This window comes from Curcuma longa, chromosome 3 (genome assembly GCF_044706935.1).
Source record: "Curcuma longa cultivar G26 ecotype Majalengka, Jawa Barat chromosome 3, ITB_CL_G26_1.1, whole genome shotgun sequence".
In the NCBI taxonomy this organism is placed as follows: domain Eukaryota; kingdom Viridiplantae; phylum Streptophyta; class Magnoliopsida; order Zingiberales; family Zingiberaceae; genus Curcuma; species Curcuma longa.
The window spans coordinates 15,295,262-15,314,535 of record NC_133863.1 but is presented as its reverse complement, the minus strand read 5'-3'; the positions used below and the strand labels follow the sequence as shown (position 1 = coordinate 15,314,535).

Sequence of the window (19,274 nt, the reverse complement as noted above, 5' to 3'; positions counted from 1 at the left end):
CCGTTTCTGATTACTACTTCAAAATTTCATTGTTTTTTTTTCTTCTGTCTTTCGCATGATAGAATTCATTTTTTTCTGCTACATATTTTCCATTAATTTTGATATCTGGTTATCTAACTATTCTTTAATTTCAAAATGTCAATATTATTTTGTGAACCTATCACCATTCCTGCTCCTTCCTCCTTGTTCAGTTTTGCTCCACTTTGATGCTTTTGTACTTTCTACTGCCAATCAATGATTTGATAACATTTAAAGACATTATTGGATTGATTTACATGCAGAAATCAGGAATCATCCCCGGTGTTGGTCTAGTTCATGCTCCCATTTCTTTATTATCAATGCCATTTCCAAAAAGGTATTGGAGGCAAGCATGCGAGTTAGCTCCCATCTTCAATGAGCTTGTTGACCGTGTGAGCTTGGATGGAAAGTTCTTGCAGGATGCTTTATCCAGGTTTTCCCTCTACTACTCATACACAAGCAGTCAAGCTTTCACCAAAAGTAGCTGATAGCATCTAATATGTTATTGTTACTAGTATTATTTCTTATAACTACATGAGTGGTTCTCTTTATTTTTTTTGGATTGGAAATCAAACAACAATGGCAGGTAGTTTCTCCCTTTGGCCTTTTCCATTCAGGAAATACAATAATCTGTAGTGCACTATAATTGGAGGATGGAATTGCATTATATTTTATTTGGACCATCAAAGAAGGGAATTTGCATGTCTTTACAGATGATTAATTTTAGCATCTAACAAGCTTTCTTAAGAATTTTCTTCACAATTGTATGTTTATCCTAGACACTTACCAACCTTGTCGGCCAAAGTGGTTTACTTGACAAACACTGACTTATTTTGTTACACTTTCTTTTGTTAATGCAGAACCAAGCAGGCAGATGCATTTACAAGTAGACGCCTTGATATTCACTCAGTGATGCTGGAAATAAACAAAACAGAAGTGTGTCTCTGACCTCAACCATTACACTATGTTTTGTCTGGTTGTGCTAACTTTTCTCACTGATTTCAGGATATTCTATTGGGTTCGCACCAGTCAGATTATATGCTTGATGGTGAAACTAATTTTCTTTTGCAAATAGAATTAAACACCATTTCATCTTCCTTTGTTGGTCTTAGTTGTCAAGTCAGTGAGCTTCACAGGTAAAGTAAAGCTAATGCTTCATTTCTATTGAATAACCCTTTACTATATATAATGCATTTTAAATTTATAATTGTCTTTATTTGTGATAACTTTTGGAACCTAAATCACTCTTTGTTTTTTTTTTTGATAAAGTTAGATATTTTATCTTACTATTTCTGGATAAAAGCTTCAGCCCTCCATTGCTGTATCATGAAATTCAACTTTTTATCTTTGCTTTGCTAGATTTGCTAGCATAATATACCCATGCTATCCACTTATCTCATAGAAAATTTGTGAGCTAATATCACCAAAGGCAGTTTGATTAAGGCATTTCAAAGAAACAGTGTTCCACATATATATATTTTGAGCTTTAACAAAAGAATTTGTCAGAAAACAAACAATGTCGCTATGAAATATTTACAGCATGTGGAACAGGTTCTTCAGGATCCCTGCAAGTTATGGGGTTGGCCTCAGTCCAGCTTCTACCAGGAGCTTTTCTCACACCCCTTTTTCTCATCATCTTCCTTATTTGCAAAGCCTCATTCCATCGACCAACCGTTTTGTACACATTGGCGAGAAGAACATAGCTCAGATGCTGCTCCGGCTCCAATTCCATCATCCTCCTTGCCACGCGCTCTGCCACATCAACCCTCGCGTGGGTGGCACAGGCACCTAGAAGCGTCGCCCGCAAGGACAATTCACCTCTGCACTTCGAGCCGTTTATCAACTCTTCAGCTTCTTCGAGTAGCCCAACTCGGCTCAAGAGATCAACCATGCAAGTGTAATGCTCAGTCCCTGGCACAATGTTGTAGTCTCGGCTCATTGATCTGAAGTGCATCCTGCCTTCATCCACCAAACCTGAGTGGCTGCAAGCAAAGAGCAACCCGACAAAACTGATATAATCTGGCCGTATCCCTTGCTTCAACATTTCTTCGAACAGCTCGATGGCCTGACCGCCTCTTCCATTTTGCGCAAAGCCAGAGATCATCGTGTTCCATGTGATCAAGTTTCTGGCAGAGATCTCAGTAAAAAGATGGTAGGCATAGTCCACAAGGCCGCATTTTGCATAAAGATCAATCAATGCGGATTCCACAATGGCATATCTCCAACGGCTGATCCTTAGATACCTGCAGTGAACCTCCTTACCATGTCTCACGGCTGTAAGGCCAGCACAAGCACGAAGTACTGTGCCATAGCTGTACTGCTCGTCGTCTTTCTTATCCATCACCCGGAAGAGACTGAGAACAGCTTCGTAGTTCTTGGCTTCGCAGTAGCCTCCAAGCAAGGCGCACCAGGACACTGCGTTTCTCTTCGGCATTTGATTGAACACCTTGCGTGCGTCCCCAATTAGCCCGCATTTGGCATACATGTCGAGTGTGCTGCTCTCGACCACCACATTGCCCGTGAGACCGCTTGTCAGAATCTTGGCGTGGACTTCCTTGCCCTGTTTCTGTAGACCTAAATTGCCCAACGCCTTCATGATTGTGCCGAAAGTGAACTCATCTGGAAGAACTCTGAGTGAGTTACTCATCATTAAGCGGAAGAATCTCAATGCTTCGGCGAACTCATCATTCCATGTCAACACCGAGACGATCGAGGTCCAACAGACGGAGTCTGGCTCGACCAATTCGTCGAACACTCGTCGTGCGTCTTCGATTGCATAGCTCCTGCCATACATGTAAACAAGAGCGCTCGCGATCACATGGTTCGTCTCGAAACCGCGGGGAAAGACCATGGCGTGGAGGCACCTACCGTGCCTGACGTCGTCAAGGTCGGAACTTGCCTTGACTGCGGCAGAAAGGGTGAAATCGTTAGGCTCGACGCCGCCGAAAGTCGACATTTTGACGAACATCCGAAGGGAATCTAGAGGAAGACCGGCGCGGGAGTAACCGGAGACCATCGAGGTCCAGGAGACAACGTCCTTCACGAGCAAACTGTCGAACACGCGGCGGGTGGCAGAAACGTCGGGGCAGAGCTTGAAGTAGAGGGAGAGGAGGCTGTCGCCGACTAAGCGGTTGGAGTCGAGGCCGGACTTGATGAGATCGGCGTGGAGCTGGAGGCCATGGGAGAGGGAACCGGCGTCTGCGGCGGCCTTAAGGCGGGCGGCGCTGTGGCGGGGCGTGAAGAACTGCCTCATCTACATGACGACACAAATTCGTAATTTTCTAAAAGCCACTTCCATTTTATATAATCATCAAAAGGTACCTATTTTTAAATCACGTTTTAACTTTTTCTGCCGTTGCGTTGCCTGTCTACGAGGGAATCGATCGAGGGGATTCAAATCTGACGAACAGCTTCGAAAACGATGGCATACAGTTCATCGTACCACGCGCTTACAGCTAACATCATTTCATCTGCTGACCTACTCGCCGCAACGTGGAAGCTTGCGAATGGATTATAGTACACAACTGGTGCATATCGCTGAACAGTGGATCCGAAGACCATTCATCTCTCACCATCAAGCCAGTTGGCAAAGCGCGTATCGTATAAAAAGCGTATCATACAATTTATCATTTGCGCCCCTAGATTTACGGATTTATAAACATATGCCAAGTGAATATCAAATTATTATTGTATTTAATTTAATTTAATTTAATTTATTTGTTTATTTGTTAACGCCCTCGTGTTCGTTTTATTACTCGGGTGGGTTTCCGGTGGAGAAACAGAGGAGTTTATGAGGAAGATGGAGGTGAAGTTACCGGATGACTTCCGGTGCCCGATCTCGCTGGAGGTGATGACTGATCCGGTCATTTTAACCTCTGGCCACACTTTCGACCGCGCCTCCATCCAGCGGTGGCTCGACGCCGGTAACCGCACCTGTCCGGTTACCAACCTTCCACTTCCCGCTTCCCCATCCCTTATCCCCAACCACGCTCTCCGCAGCCTCATCTCCTCCTTCCTCCCTCACCGCCTCCCGGCCGCCTTCGCCTCCGGCCACTACCTCGACTCCCTCCTCCTAGCTCGTTTCTCCTTCCCTTCCGACGCCGCCACCCTCGCCGCCGTCCTCCGCCTCGCCCAGGACGGAGGCGGAGCCGGGTTTCGCCGGCTCGTCGCCGACTCCGGCGTTGCCTCTGTCCTCCTCCGCCATGCGACCGCAGCGACCGCCCCGATCTGCAGGACCTCGCGCTCCGCGCGCTGATTCATGTATCCCTGGACGGGGACGACGCCCGCCTCGGACTCCTCGCGGAGGGCGCCCTCGACCCCGTCGTCTCCGCCCTCCGCGCCGGCCCTGCAGCCGCACTCGCCGCCACGCTCCTCACCAGCCTCGCCGTCGTCGACGTCAACAAGGCCACCATCGGCGCCCACCACGCCGCGATCCCCCGCCTGGCGACGCTACTCCGCGGCCACGATAGCCGGCAGCGGAGGGAGGCAGCCACGGCGCTCTTCGAGCTGTGCAAGTTCGCCGGGAACAGACCCCGAGCTGTTCGTGCTGGAACCGTGGCGCCGCTCATCCATTTCGCCAGCGAGGGGTCGGAGAGAGCCGTGCAGGTCCTGGCACTCCTCGCCAAGTGCCGAGAGGGGAAGGACGAGATGAGGAAGACGATTGGATTCGTTAGGGCACTGACCGACGTCGTTAGAACTGGGAGACCCCGCGGCGTGGAGCACGCCCTGTCGGTCCTTAACCTGGTTTGCTCCGATTGCCAAGAAATGGCTTTGGAAGCCATCGAAGAAGGGGTTTCGGGCCTCTGCTCTGTTTTAGCCGGCGACACGAATCCAAAGATTGGGAGAAACGCGACGGAATTGGTTCTGAGACTGGAAATTCTCTCTTCTCCTTGCATGACGCCAAACAGAGGTCGGTAAAGCTGCTTGCTTGATCCCATCATGTCTTTGGATTTCCAGCAACACTTACTATAAAAGGAAGACACATGATGGAGTGAATGGCAGAAAAGGAAGACACACAGATCGTAAATTCCTATGAAGTTCGATCTTTGATTGTTATATCGCCCTGAGAGCTGAATCCTACTTGTAGTAGTTGGTAGAAAACTTAGTCATGAAAGGAAATGAATGTTCTAATATCTAATGCTTAGTATCTTACGTATATGCTAACTTCTTGAGCAAATGTGGAACTTTTTATGTCTTGTGCAGAAATATAAATAAAATTTTTTAAAAAAAATCACAATTGGCAATTGAATACAAACTATAATTGGTGCCTGATGAACATTCTTCAACAACTTGCAAACGAGCAGTCATTGTTATCAAATGTCTAAATACTTGAAATTTAAACGAGCCAAATGCAGCATAAAAGAGAGGAACAGATCAAATGGTTATCTTCCACTATCTAGTCATTTGGGATTCTCTGTGATAGTTATTTTCCACTCAATGATTCATCAATCTTAAGGAACAGGTCAAATGGTTTTATATCTTTCTCACAATTGATGCTGGAAATGTAAAAAAATAGACACAATATACAAGAGAGGAGAACTTGATAGTGCAATCATGCAAGCACTAATGTATATTCAACCTAAAGATAACATTATTAGTTTTTTCAAGGCAAACAACACCATTATAGGACTATTAGCCAAGTAATTTTATCTTCTTGTATGTCATTTTGTAATAGAACATCTAGATACTCTCAACCCAAAATTACTAGGTCCCTAAAAAAATTATTTTTCCTGATTCACTATCTGACTTCTTCTATAGCTATCTTTCTTCAGTTGTTGAGACAGCATAATCTTTATTTACTTGATTCATTTGTTTGAGTTAGCAACAGCAGCATCATAATAGTAGCAAATGATGTATCACCTTAGCTTTGCAATTAAAACACACCAGACTGATTTTGTCTTAATTATATTGAATACTGTAAGAATTTGGCTAAGTGGGCAAAGACAGAAACTTGACTGAACTCCAAGGTATATGTTAGAAGATTAGCAATTTCCAGAGGAATTCCAGGAATGAAACATGCTTATGTGCACTTTTGAGTACCTGATAGGCACCTAAAGGTTGTACACACTTAGGCTTGTAAGTTTCTTCAAGGTACTGTTTTGGATTGATAGGTTCCTCATCCATCCTAAAAGATAGATGCAAATAACAGTTACAATATCCCATTGGTTGCTAAAGTAGATCAAAATAATTTTCTAGTTCAAAAGAATAGTAGTCTATTAGTCTGATGCTTCTAGGTATCAGATGATACAAATCCCACCACTGATTGCAGCATGCTCTATGTGTATATGTTAACACTACTATGTTGATACACGCTCTTCGACCAATTAAATTTAGAAACAAATTCAAGGAAATTATCAGCAATTGAAACACAGTAAATTAGCCACTCACATTGTATCCACTACAAACACAGTAAATTAGCCTTCTGAATGAGTTGGATTTTGAAGAGAAAAAAGGCACAGAGAGATAAGTATTATCTACATGGAAATGAATTATTATTTGTCTGTCATGCATTAGAGTAGATGATCTCATCTTTTTTCTAGAAATTAAACTGATATAAGGGTTAAAATTGACCAAATGGAGTCGGCTTTTAAGGAAGGAGCTTCAAATTTTGCATTCTAAGTTGCAGGATTACTTCAAAAAGGAGAAAACTGATAGATTGGTAAGAGTAATGAAGATTATCAGGTTAATTAATTAGCTGACTGAACTTGAGTGTTTACAATTTAATTACATTTCTGGATACTGCTGTTAAGCCTTATGAAACTGAAAGGAAACCAAGGGTTGAAATTCAGACATCTCGAGAAGCTCTTTCCACACAGATCTAACACAAGAGAATAAATGTGTTATTGATCAGGTAGGTATATTTCTATTTGGTGAGATTAAACAATCATAAAGTGGTTCATATTTCACACAGACTTTCTTGATCTAATTTCTAGTTTAAAATGTTTCAAGAAACTAATATATTACAAAAATACGATGCTAGTTTGCAACATTACAATAGTATTCTTTAAAATGAGGCCAACTGAAACAATCTCAAGATTAGCGAAGGAGAAGAGTGCCATACTGAAAATCCTAAGATATTGAAGGGAAAAGTTCACTCAAAAGCCAACTCGAATTTGCTTTTATAGTTTATTTGCTTAAAAAATTCTTGTACATGAAATTTCATTGCATGAGAAGAGTATACCTAAGCGCATTTTAAGCTTAACTTTGAAGCCAACTCGATCTTTTATTTTGGTCTGTTGGTAAGACCCAAATAAATGAGAAATCTTCAAAAAAAAACACTTTATCTGTACTTTAAAGAGATTGTCGGCGTTAAACTCCTCGTGTATGCTTCCAAACTAGTACATAGTTCTCATGGATAGATATGTTAATATAACATTTACTTCAGAGAACAGAACAGAACAGAAGAACACAGCAGATTGAAGGGGTACTCAACTTAATTGATCTCGCTGGAAGTGAGCGTCTTGCCAAAAGCGGCGCTACTGGGGATCGCCTAAGGAAATTAAACTCTGCTGGAATGTTTACATTTTCTCAATCCTTCAGAATATGAATTCCAACTTCACTCTAAGCAGTAGTTGTTTACTGAGAAACTTTTTGCCACCAGTTCTAAGAACTGATGATACCTGATGCCAACTTTAAGAACAAATAGTAAACATAGTTGCAGAATTGCATTATACTAAAAAGCAAGTAATGATACTGGTTTGAACCAAACGTAAGAGTATCAGACAACTACAAAAGCCAAAGCTTCATCAACTTTGGCCACCAAAGACGCATTCAGACGACTATATAATATAATAAAACTTCATGACAGCAAATGAAGCAGAGCTTCTCACTGACCACCACGGAGGCGAAGGACCAGGTGAAGCGTGGACTCCTTTTGAATGTTGTAGTCTGCCAGGGTGCGGCCGTCTTCCAGCTGCTTCCCAGCGAAGATGAGCCTCTGCTGATCAGGTGGAATCCCCTCTTTATCCTGGATCTTCGCTTTTACATTATCGATTGTGTCGGAGCTCTCTACCTCCAGAGTGATGGTCTTCCCGGTCAGAGTTTTCACAAAAATTTGCATCCCTCCCCTCAGCCTCAGCACCAAGTGAAGGGTGGACTCCTTCTGAATGTTATAGTCTGCCAGGGTGCGACCGTCCTCCAACTGCTTGCCGGCGAAGATGAGCCTTTGCTGATCCGGAGGGATGCCCTCCTTGTCCTGGATCTTGGCCTTCACGTTGTCAATGGTGTCTGAGCTCTCCACCTCGAGAGTGATCGTCTTGCCGGTGAGGGTCTTCACAAAAATCTGCATGCCACCGCGGAGACGGAGCACGAGGTGGAGGGTAGACTCCTTCTGGATGTTGTAATCGGCCAAAGTGCGGCCGTCCTCGAGCTGTTTGCCGGCAAAGATCAACCTTTGCTGATCCGGAGGGATGCCTTCCTTGTCCTGGATCTTGGCCTTGACATTGTCAATAGTGTCAGAGCTCTCCACCTCGAGGGTGATGGTCTTACCGGTCAAGGTTTTGACGAATATTTGCATGCCACCACGAAGACGGAGGACAAGGTGGAGGGTAGATTCCTTCTGAATATTGTAATCAGCCAAGGTGCGGCCGTCCTCGAGTTGCTTGCCGGCAAAGATCAACCTTTGCTGGTCCGGAGGAATGCCTTCCTTGTCCTGGATCTTGGCTTTGACGTTGTCTATGGTATCTGAGGATTCAACCTCCAGAGTGATTGTCTTGCCAGTTAGGGTTTTGACAAAGATCTGCATCTGATTAGGGCAACAAAGAATAATCAGCAGGCATCCAAACGAATTGGAAACTCCTAAATCCAATCCAAGATCGAAAAATAAAACAAATTAATTTATCAAAAAAAGAGAACTCAAATCCTTACAATCAGCAAGATCCTAAAAAATCCAAATTAATAGTTGATCGAAGATACAAATAAACAATCTTAAGAAAAAGAATTCCAACTATCGCAAATCAGGAAAACCATAAAATCTCCAAACCAATATCAAACTCCTTCCCCAAAACGTGATTCAAAATCAAATCGATGAATCCGCAAAAACAAAGAATGAAAAAAGAAACATATCCGAGATTAAAATCTACAAAATCAACTCCTCTGGAAAAAGATATGAAAAAAAGAAAAGAATTAACCAATAAAAAGTGAGCAGGAGCAAAAGCATACCTTGATCGAAGAGGAGAGACGGAAAGGCTTTGGAATAATGAGTACACGGTTCCAAATGCAGAGGCATGGACAGAATTTATACCGGTGGCATGAATATGAACACCACCTGTAAGGTTACCGCCGGCCATATTGGAAATCAGCGCCGCCTAAGAGGACCAAAGATATCCGAGCCGTGTCAAATTAGCTAACCTGCCGCGCCTTTGTCAGGCAGACCACAAAATTATAATAATATCCCAATTTACATGATAATTTTGTGACATAAACGGGTATCAAAACAATAAAAAAATCGTTCGTGACACACGATGACGTCCGTCATGACGACTAACCGTGGACCTATTCGTCCGTTAGGTCGTAGATCGAGTCGTGGTCAGATGGATAATTTTCTAGTGGATGCTTCGCCAAGAAATGAATTTTAATTGGTTTTAAATCTAAGAAAAAATTTTTTTTAAAAAAAAAAGGATTGCATCGCTTGTTTATGTGTTTTTTTTAAAAAAAAAATTCTAAATTGGAGCTTTCGGATAAGAATTTTAGGTGACTTTTTTTATATTGTAATTTTGTAAGATTTAATAAATGTCTTTTCTTAGTCTTAGGGATCAAAATCCCTATTTTTAATTCTTATTCATAAATGAAAATTTTAGAAATATTAAAAGAGGCGACAGTTTCAAAGGCCAAAGTCATCATTCTCCAATCGAATAAAATGCTTGAGAAATCTAATTCAATAAAAATAATACCATAAACACCATCTTTTAAACATTGTGAATAAAAGAAAATCCATGCGTATGAAAAATAAAAATGTAATTTTTATTAATTTGAACGAGGGCTTGAACGGCAAGTGCGGGAGCTTTGGTGAGTGAGGATTTCAACAAGGAGGAGAACATAGTATTTGATTCATAAACAAGACGAATGATATAGAACATAGTATTATAATTGATTAAGAAGCAGTACTATACTTTACTGCATAATTTGCATGACACTGAAGTTTGAACATGAAACCGGCGTCGCCGGATTATTATAGAGATACTTAACGCACGATATCACTAGAACAGAGACATTGATCACAGCCCCAGCCGGAGGTGTGATCGAAGAAGAGTTCACTGGCCACCACGGAGGCGGAGGACCAGGTGAAGGGTCGACTCCTTTTGAATGTTGTAATCCGCCAGGGTGCGCCCGTCCTCCAGCTGCTTCCCTGCAAAGATAAGCCTCTGCTGATCCGGCGGAATCCCCTCCTTGTCCTGGATTTTAGCTTTGACGTTGTCGATTGTGTCCGAGCTCTCGACCTCGAGGGTGATCGTTTTGCCAGTAAGGGTCTTGACGAAGATCTGCATCCCTCCCCGCAGCCTCAGCACCAAGTGAAGGGTGGACTCCTTCTGGATGTTGTAGTCTGCCAGGGTGCGGCCGTCCTCCAACTGCTTGCCGGCGAAGATGAGCCTTTGCTGATCCGGAGGGATGCCCTCCTTGTCCTGGATCTTGGCCTTCACGTTGTCGATGGTGTCGGAGCTCTCCACCTCGAGAGTGATCGTCTTGCCGGTGAGGGTCTTCACAAAAATCTGCATGCCACCGCGGAGGCGGAGCACGAGGTGGAGGGTAGACTCCTTTTGAATGTTGTAATCGGCCAAGGTGCGGCCGTCCTCGAGCTGTTTGCCAGCAAAGATCAACCTTTGCTGATCCGGGGGGATGCCCTCCTTGTCCTGGATCTTGGCCTTGACATTGTCAATAGTGTCGGAGCTCTCCACCTCGAGGGTGATGGTCTTGCCGGTCAAGGTTTTGACGAAGATCTGCATGCCACCACGGAGACGGAGGACAAGGTGGAGGGTGGATTCCTTCTGGATGTTGTAATCCGCCAAGGTGCGGCCATCCTCGAGCTGCTTGCCGGCAAAGATCAACCTTTGCTGGTCCGGAGGAATGCCCTCCTTGTCCTGAATCTTTGCTTTGACGTTGTCGATCGTATCGGAGGATTCGACCTCGAGCGTGATCGTCTTGCCGGTGAGGGTCTTCACGAAGATCTGCATGCCACCACGCAGACGGAGCACAAGGTGGAGGGTCGACTCCTTTTGGATGTTGTAATCCGCGAGGGTGCGGCCGTCCTCGAGTTGCTTACCGGCAAAGATCAGCCTCTGCTGGTCGGGAGGGATCCCTTCCTTGTCCTGGATCTTCGCCTTTACGTTATCGATCGTGTCCGAGGACTCCACCTCGAGGGTGATGGTCTTGCCAGTGAGGGTCTTAACGAAGATCTGCATCTGATCGAAGTAACAAAGAAGAATATACCACGCAATTAATTAAATCTAAAGCTGTAATTTCCAATTTCCAATCTAGATCGAGAAAAACCTAATCTGCATAAATTTTTTTTACAGTAACATCATCAACAACTTTAACCACAAACCATAGAATAAGAACAAAAACGAAAATCGAAACTAGAAAAAGTATTCTCCTAGAACACCCAAAATAAGATTCAATTATGTTCCAGAAACTTTCCCTTATGAAAGATTCAAAACGAAAGATCAAATCGGTGAAACATAAAAATTGGGAAATATACAAAAGTTTAGAATTCCTACCGTATAAACGGCACAAAATATATGAGATCAAAAAAAAATTGATTCAGAAGAATAAAAAGAAGGATAAGAAAAGTACCTTGAACCGGATCAAAAGACTCGCAGTCAACCGATTAAAGGAGAACGAATAGAATTGGCGATTTCTAGGGCTGCCCAAGGATCCAATTTATAGCAACTCGATGGGATACGAACACCGTCGGTGAAGTTACCCTGATCCAATTTTGGTCTTCCCGGCTTTTGCGATCCTTGCCTAACACGTCGACACCGACGTCGTAGGAGACTTATCTCAAAAGCGACCGGCGCGGGGTGTCTTCGTACGCAACTTCGCAACTCCGCATGTACCTTTCACACACGTTGGGCCACGCTTACACAGCCTGTAGATCGAGGGTACACTTTTGGGTTACCAGATTCAATACCCTTTTAAATGGAATGCTTTTTTGATAATTCAAAGGTGCGTTGGTTTGACGGCAACTTTGCCTTTGCTTGTGATAATGCTTTTATCTTGCTTTAGGATCGCATCAAGGATTTGGTATCGCAATCTATTTAAAATTCTAAGATTTTTTTTAAAAATTAATTATCTCATTAACCTTCTACACAAAGATCTACTTTAGATGCTGACTCCGTAAAGAGTTTTATTATTATTATTGTTGTTGTTGTTGTTGTTTTTTCAACAATAAGCTTTGTTAGTGTAAGTATTTGAGGTCACTTAGGCTGCGTTTGGTTTAAGAAATACAGAAATACAGAGACAGAAATACAGAAATACAGAGACAGTAGAGACAGGGACGCATTTACAATGGTCTCTGTATCGTGTTTGATTTTGGTAATACAGAGACAGTGGCTGAGGCACGCAGGGCTCTGTTTTTGGTTGGATTCCGATCGGATTTCCGCCACAATCCGGTCGGAATCCGGCACCGACCGGAGCGCCAGCGAACTGCGTGTCCAACGCGCCCGGCCCGACGGCCAGCGGTGACCGGACGGCGGCGTGACGGTGCCGGAAGCGGAGATGAGTAGAAATTCTGTCTCCGTCTCCATTTCAGTGTCCCCAGTTTGATAGTGGACAGAAATTCTATCTGAGATGGAGACAAAAATCCTATTTCTGTCTCTGTCTCTCAAAATCAAACGGGGGCGGAGACAGAAATCCTATTTCTGTCTCTGTATTTGTGTCCCTGTCTCTGAAACAAAACGCAGCCTTACAAATCTTATTGTGCTAACGAACTCTATGCAATTACAACTGCTTGTTGCGTGGATGGTTATATAGTTGAGCCATGACAAAGAATTGAGAGGAAATTAAGAATGCAGAAAAAATGGAGAATTACTTGTTGATATAGAGAGGAAGGCATTCATGGCTACTTCTGATATCGGGTTGTAATGGTTTAGGGCTTTAGGGTTTGTGGATGCTCATCACACAAACGAAGATATGCAGCTGAAAACATGTTGCTCAAATGATCTCTCAGTCGTCTCCGAGGAAGATTTGTCTGTGAGATAGACTTGCCCAAGTGTTCCTAACTCAACAGTACAATTAATGTTTAATTGAACAAATGATGAACACTTGTGGTTTCTGCAATGGAAAGCTCTACCACCACCTGCTCGACTCCACACCAATTCACCAACTTAATTCCTTCAATGAATCTGCAAATGCTAAGTCTACAACATAAACATCAGTCATACAGATACAGTCATAGTCGATGAAAGCATGAGCATCTTAACCAGGAACCATTTATTGCAATCTGGTTTTTGCTGAAAGCTGAACTGGCACATTGATGAGCTGTGTGATTGATCGATGAACAGGTGTTCTCAAGTATATATAATAATATCTTCAGCAGTGAAATGAAATCTTTCTTCTTCTTTTGTTTTTGTTTTTCTTTTCTTTCTGGCTCAAATATGACCATATAACTTTGAATTCAAAGAGGTTTGTGCTGCATTTGCATGGCCATATTCTTTTAGGCACAAAGCAGTTATATTTTTTACAGCCACTTCAATGTTGCTGAATGCATACTTTTGAATGGAGACTATCAGAACTGGGATTGGAATTCCTTCACTGTGCCACAGAAGCCATGGACTCTGCTATTTGAGCCATGGTTGACTTTCCAGATGACTCTTTGTAATCTACTGCTAGCTTTTAGTCAAATCTGTTGGCTACGTATGTTCATCACTTGAAGGAAAGCCCTTAATTAGGTTGTCTTGTCAAGTTCTTCAGCAATATCAAGGCCTACGAATACAAGGTTTGTAAGAAGTAGAAGACTTCAAGCCTCTTGCAATCTTGAATTGCACCCAAAAAATTAGATTAAACCGTTTATAGAGAACTATCTTTTGTTTTTATTTCAAAGTCTAATTTCTTAAATAAATTGGTCATTGAATGTCTAGCATTGAAACTAGTTTTACAAAAGTATCTTTGAAGGCCATGATCCTTCTATTTTCCCAATGAACTCATTGGAAAATTTATAGTATTTTTAAATGGTAAAAGGTTGTATGACATAAATTTTTTGGTTTGACTCACACAAAGTACAAAATAAATGAGCAAGATAATTAAGAAAAATCATAAGAAACGAAAAGCAAGTAACATCCTTTTGACTTTTGTTCCCAAGTACATAACTATGAACTAGACAAGTCCAAATCCAGATAAAGCCATATACTTAAACATTTTCCAACAACCAAACACACTTTTTGTTCATTGATTACACATAAAATTATCATAAAACTAAAATTTAATATAATAACATCTCGTTAACAAAATACATATAAGAAACATATATGAGTGGCAGAGTATACATGGATGCAGAGGGAGACTTAAATGGCTATGAGCTTGCTTTGATGTCTTCTCCATCAATGCATGCTGTGGCACTCAGAGGCCTTAAATGTTCAGAGCTGTAAAATACACAATACAAATATAATAATGATAAATATAATGGGAATTTGGAATAAAATATTTGGTGAGATTAAGATAGAAAATAGGAGAATAGTTTACCAGGCATCATGAAGTCGTACACTAGTTAAAGCCAACATATTTAAGATGTAATAAAAACACTTCAGGAAGCATTTATTGAATCGCGTTTACCTTTACATTCCAGAAATTGCATCCCATTTATGCAGAAATGGTTGAAACAATATAATTCATTAATGACTGATTCCTCTCAGGAGAAATCTGGGTATTTAACCACAGTCTAATGCCAGGCTTTATAACACTAATCATCTTCTGTAATTCAATCTCTTCAATCTTACACTGCAGGGCATGGCATGCAAAGTTATCATGCAGATAGTATACATATGATGATACTGTATACAAGTGAATCGCTCTAGTAAACAGATTTCTTGCTGGATTAAAGTTTATATTTTTCAGGAAAAAAAACATTATAATCTCTCTCATATTTATCTCCTTCTCCACCATGCAGTTCTCAGCAATTACACCACTCAGCAGCCTCTCCATAAATGCAATTGCACTCTTTCAATGCAGCCAGCAATAACTCTCCTCCTCTCTTCTCCTTCCTTCCTTCCTTCTTCCTTCCTCAAATTCTCACCATTTCTCTTCTCTTTTAACCACGATTTCTTCATGAATTAATCCTCTTCTAACCAAGGTTGGGTCAACTCTGCTATATAGCTGCTGCTGCCTCTTACTCTACAACGAAGTAAACTACACAAGCTTTTCAGTGAAAGAGAAGGAGCAAGAGCGACAGATATGCCGCTGCCTCCACGGCCTCAGTAGTTGGACGATGAACGCCTCCGGCAATACTGCTGGGTTCGGTTCCTCGCCATCTCTCACTCAGGTTAGCATGCATGGGATAATGTTGTTGTGATTACAGTTTGAGTTCACTCAAGCAGATCTAACTTGAGCGATTTATACTTGATGTTTTAGGCAAGTTTGATGGACATGGGGCGAGAGTTTTCGATGCAATATCGCGATGAGCTGATGGAGAACATGATGATAGGCAGGGAGGAAATGGAGAGCAAGTCGTTGCATGATGACGGTGGCGGTGGCGGTTCGGAGGAGGAGGAGCAGGGGCATGGCCTGCAGCAGCAGAGGCCGCGGAAGAAGCACTACCACCGTCACACTCAGCACCAGATACAAGAACTTGAAAAGTAATGTTTTTTAAGGTTTTTTTTTTCTTTTGAATTTGTTGATCTCTCGTTTTGCTATTTGATTCTAGTATTTACAAAAAAAAAATGACAATTAATATTTGAAAATTTTGATGTTAATTTGTGCTGCAGTTTCTTCAAGGAGTGTCCTCATCCTGATGACAAACAGAGAAAGGAGCTCAGTCGGGAGCTGGGGCTGGAGCCACTTCAGATCAAGTTCTGGTTCCAAAACAAGCGCACACAAATGAAGGTGATCTAAACCCTAAATCACAAATCCATTTATCTCTTGATACATGAAGATTAACTAAAGGAAGATACGTAAGTGAACAAGAAATGGATAATTTAAACTCCAAAGTACATGGATCAAGCTTTAGATAGGAGAAGAAATAGTTTGTTCCTAACACACTTTTAGAGTTTTGCATGCAATTCAAGCCAACAAAAATGATGCCCAACCTTCTTTCATTCTTTCTGGTTATATATATGACTCCTAATTTCTTCCCACATACATCGCTTGCTCTACTTCACGATCGTAGAACCAACAAGAAAGGCACGAGAACGCTCACCTGCGATCGGAGAATGACAAGCTTCGGGCTGAGAACTTGAGGTACAAGGAAGCACTCGCCAATGCCTCGTGCCCCAACTGCGGTGGCCCTGCGTCCCTCGGAGAAATGTCATTTGACGAGCACCATCTCAGAATTGAAAATTCTCGACTGCGAGAGGAGGTTTCCTTGCATCCCTGTTCATTCTTCTACATCAACCTTCAATAGCTAAAACTGATACTGATCGCGCAAGTTACTACCGTGTCAGATTGATAGGATATCTGCCATAGCTGCCAAGTATGTGGGCAAGTCTGCAACTTCTCGGCCCATGCTCTCACCTCCACTCTCTGCCCGTTCGTCACTGGACCTTGGCACTGGGATTGACAATTTGTTTGGCGGGGAAGGAGAGCTACTGAAGAGCATCTCCAGCTACATGGATATTGAGAAGCCAATGCTCGTCGAGCTTGCAGTGGCTGCCATGGAGGAGTTGGTGAGGATGGCACAGCTCGGCGAGCCGCTTTGGGCAGTTGGAATCGATGGCTTTACTGAGACTCTCAATGAAGAGGAATACGCAAGGATCTTCCCGAGAGGCATCGGCCCCAAATCTCCAGGAATGAAGTCAGAGGCGACTCGCGCTACCGCTGCTGTGATCATGAATCATGTAAACCTGATCGAGATGCTAATGGATGTGGTGAGAGCTTGTGTTGTCTTTTGATGATTCATTTGCATCGGCACAGATGTGCTTCTCATACTGTCTATTTGTGTTGTTCATGAACAGAATCAATGGTCGAATATATTCTCTGACATTGTATCAAGAGCTATCACATTGGAGGTGCTATCAACTGGAGTAGCAGGCAATTTCGATGGAGCATTACAACTGGTAAGATATTCTTTGACAAACATGGCAATGGATGCTATTTTTAAACTTGCTGTCGAGATAAAGCATGGTAAACTCCTCCATGGATCATGGAACTGTGTTAATTGGCTCAATTGAAGGATCGCAGTATCTTGAAACATAACTTTTTCAGATGTCTGCGGAATTCCAACTGCCATCACCTCTTGTGCCAACCCGGGAGAGCTTGTTCGCGCGCTACTGCAAACGGCACGCCGACGGAACCTGGGCCGTGGTTGATGCCTCTTTGGAGAGCTTACGCCCTGCTTCTGTCTTACGATGCAGGAGAAGGCCCTCTGGCTGCATCATTCAAGAAATGGCGAATGGATACTCAAAGGTAATGATGCCCTCATAATCAGCAAAAGTAGAGTAACTTTCTGTCAAACTAGACCAAATTAAAGGTTTATCATCGTACAGGTTACATGGGTTGAGCATGCTGAAGTCGATGATAGGTCTGTTCATGATATGTATAAGCCCTTAGTCAGCTCAGGCCTAGCCTTCGGTGCTAAGAGGTGGACGGGGACGTTGGATCGACAATGCGAACGACTTGCGAGCGTAATGTCTAGCAATGTACCCTCCAGGGAGATAAATGGTGATGTCTCTTAATTTGATGATTAATTAGCTGCAATGGCTTTGTGTCGTAGATTGACAAATAAGTTTTTGTGGCATTTTAGTGACGACCTCTGCAGAAGGGAGGAAGAGCATGTTAAAACTAGCCGAAAGGATGGCCAAAAGCTTTTGTGGAGGTGTGAGCGCCTCGACTGCTCACCAATGGACTACTCTATCCGGTAGTGGTGCAGAGGATGTGAGGGTCATGACAAGAAAGAGTGTTGATGATCCTGGAAGGCCTCCTGGGATCCTTCTTAACGCTGCTAAATCCTTCTGGCTCCCTGTCATGCCGAAGACAGTCTTCGATTTCCTCCGCGATGAAAGCTCCCGCAATGTGGTACTCAAATTTCCTCTCTTAAGCTCGTGTTCCTCGTTATAAACCAGATGAAACTCATAATACTTTTGATGCATCTACGTGCAGTGGGATATCCTTTCCAATGGTGGTGTTGTTCAGGAAATGGCTCACGTAGTCAATGGCCGAGATCACGGCAACTGTGTCTCTCTTCTCCGCGTCAACGTGAGCTAGCTCGTAAACCGATCGCAGCAATGCTATCCTTTCATCGACTGACTGACTTCTAATCTTGTGATGTCGATCGCAGAGCGTGAATTCAAATCAGAGCAACATGCTGATACTGCAAGAGAGCTGCACTGATGCAGTCGTCTCCTATGTGATCTATGCCCCAGTGGATGTCGTCGCTATGAATGTGGTGTTTAATGGTGGAGATCCTGACTATGTTGCATTGTTGCCCTCTGGCTTTGTCATCCTCCCAGATGGGCCTTCTTCCATACAAGCCACTGCTGCAGCACCACATGAAGCTGGCTCCCTTGTCACTGTCGCATTCGAAATCCTGGTCGATTCGATCCCTACAGCCAAGATATCGCTCGGCTCTGTCGCCACAGTTAATAGCCTCATCGCGTGCACCGTCGAACGAATCAAGGCTGCACTGATCGGTGAAAGTGTACAGTGAGCCAGGAACATGGTTGATCTGGTAAGATCACATCTGTGTTCTTTCTTTTACGTTGTAGTTTACCAGTAAACTTCACGATCGCCTCATGTTTACCCTGCAGCAGAGAAGAGACGAAGGTCCGAGGCAATGTTTCAAGGGAGTCATGTACAAGAGTTCTGAAATCATCAAAATCAAGTCTTGTTTTTCCACTTTGACATCAAACTTAGTTGCTGGCTTATAACACTGGCTGGATTCCTAGGCTATGTGTTTGTTTTGTGTTTGTACTTGAGTGTGTTGAAGAAATGGACCGACCAACACAAATGTGTCTCTTGTCGAGATAAATAACTTGTGATTTTAAGTACCTTATTTTTATTGATTAGTGTATGGACATAATGGGCTGTAGAACTGATTTGACTTTGTTTATTGTCTATTTAATGCGTCATGTTATGAAATTAATTAAGAAGCTTTTCTTAGTGCATTAGATCATTCA

The 19,274-nt window shown here is 42.8% G+C and overlaps 3 protein-coding genes and 1 pseudogene across 4 annotated transcripts; 2 read left to right on the top strand and 2 right to left on the bottom strand.

Annotated features, from left to right (window-relative positions):
- Window positions 1-1,452: 1,452 nt before the first annotated feature.
- On the bottom strand, window positions 1,453-3,273 carry LOC141824981 (pentatricopeptide repeat-containing protein At1g03540). Its single transcript, XM_074712335.1, has one exon. It carries the CDS (start codon window positions 3,269-3,271, stop codon window positions 1,541-1,543), a length of 1,731 nt encoding a protein of 576 aa, XP_074568436.1. The 5' UTR covers window positions 3,272-3,273; the 3' UTR covers window positions 1,453-1,540.
- Window positions 3,274-3,813: 540 nt separating this feature from the next.
- Window positions 3,814-5,077, top strand: LOC141825098 (U-box domain-containing protein 8-like; annotated as a pseudogene).
- A 2,581-nt stretch (window positions 5,078-7,658) lies between these two features.
- LOC141824438 (polyubiquitin) lies at window positions 7,659-11,861 on the bottom strand. 2 transcript variants are annotated; one of them, XM_074711728.1, is made up of 4 exons: window positions 11,806-11,861; window positions 10,280-11,414; window positions 9,279-9,283; window positions 7,659-8,761 (listed from the first exon to the last, which is right to left on the bottom strand). In XM_074711728.1, the coding sequence occupies exons 2-4, from the start codon at window positions 11,412-11,414 to the stop codon at window positions 7,844-7,846; spliced, it is 2,058 nt and encodes a 685-aa protein (XP_074567829.1). In that variant the 5' UTR covers window positions 11,806-11,861; the 3' UTR covers window positions 7,659-7,843. The 2 variants fall into 2 exon arrangements, with proteins under 2 accessions (XP_074567829.1, XP_074567828.1); XM_074711727.1 differs by lacking the exons at window positions 9,279-9,283; window positions 10,280-11,414; window positions 11,806-11,861 and adding an exon at window positions 9,178-9,251.
- A 3,572-nt stretch (window positions 11,862-15,433) lies between these two features.
- On the top strand, window positions 15,434-18,805 carry LOC141824435 (homeobox-leucine zipper protein ROC2-like). The gene is made up of 11 exons (XM_074711721.1): window positions 15,434-15,487; window positions 15,577-15,800; window positions 15,930-16,047; window positions 16,331-16,519; window positions 16,605-17,027; window positions 17,115-17,216; window positions 17,365-17,565; window positions 17,646-17,820; window positions 17,903-18,174; window positions 18,259-18,354; window positions 18,437-18,805. The coding sequence occupies exons 1-11, from the start codon at window positions 15,434-15,436 to the stop codon at window positions 18,803-18,805; spliced, it is 2,223 nt and encodes a 740-aa protein (XP_074567822.1).
- Window positions 18,806-19,274: the final 469 nt, after the last annotated feature.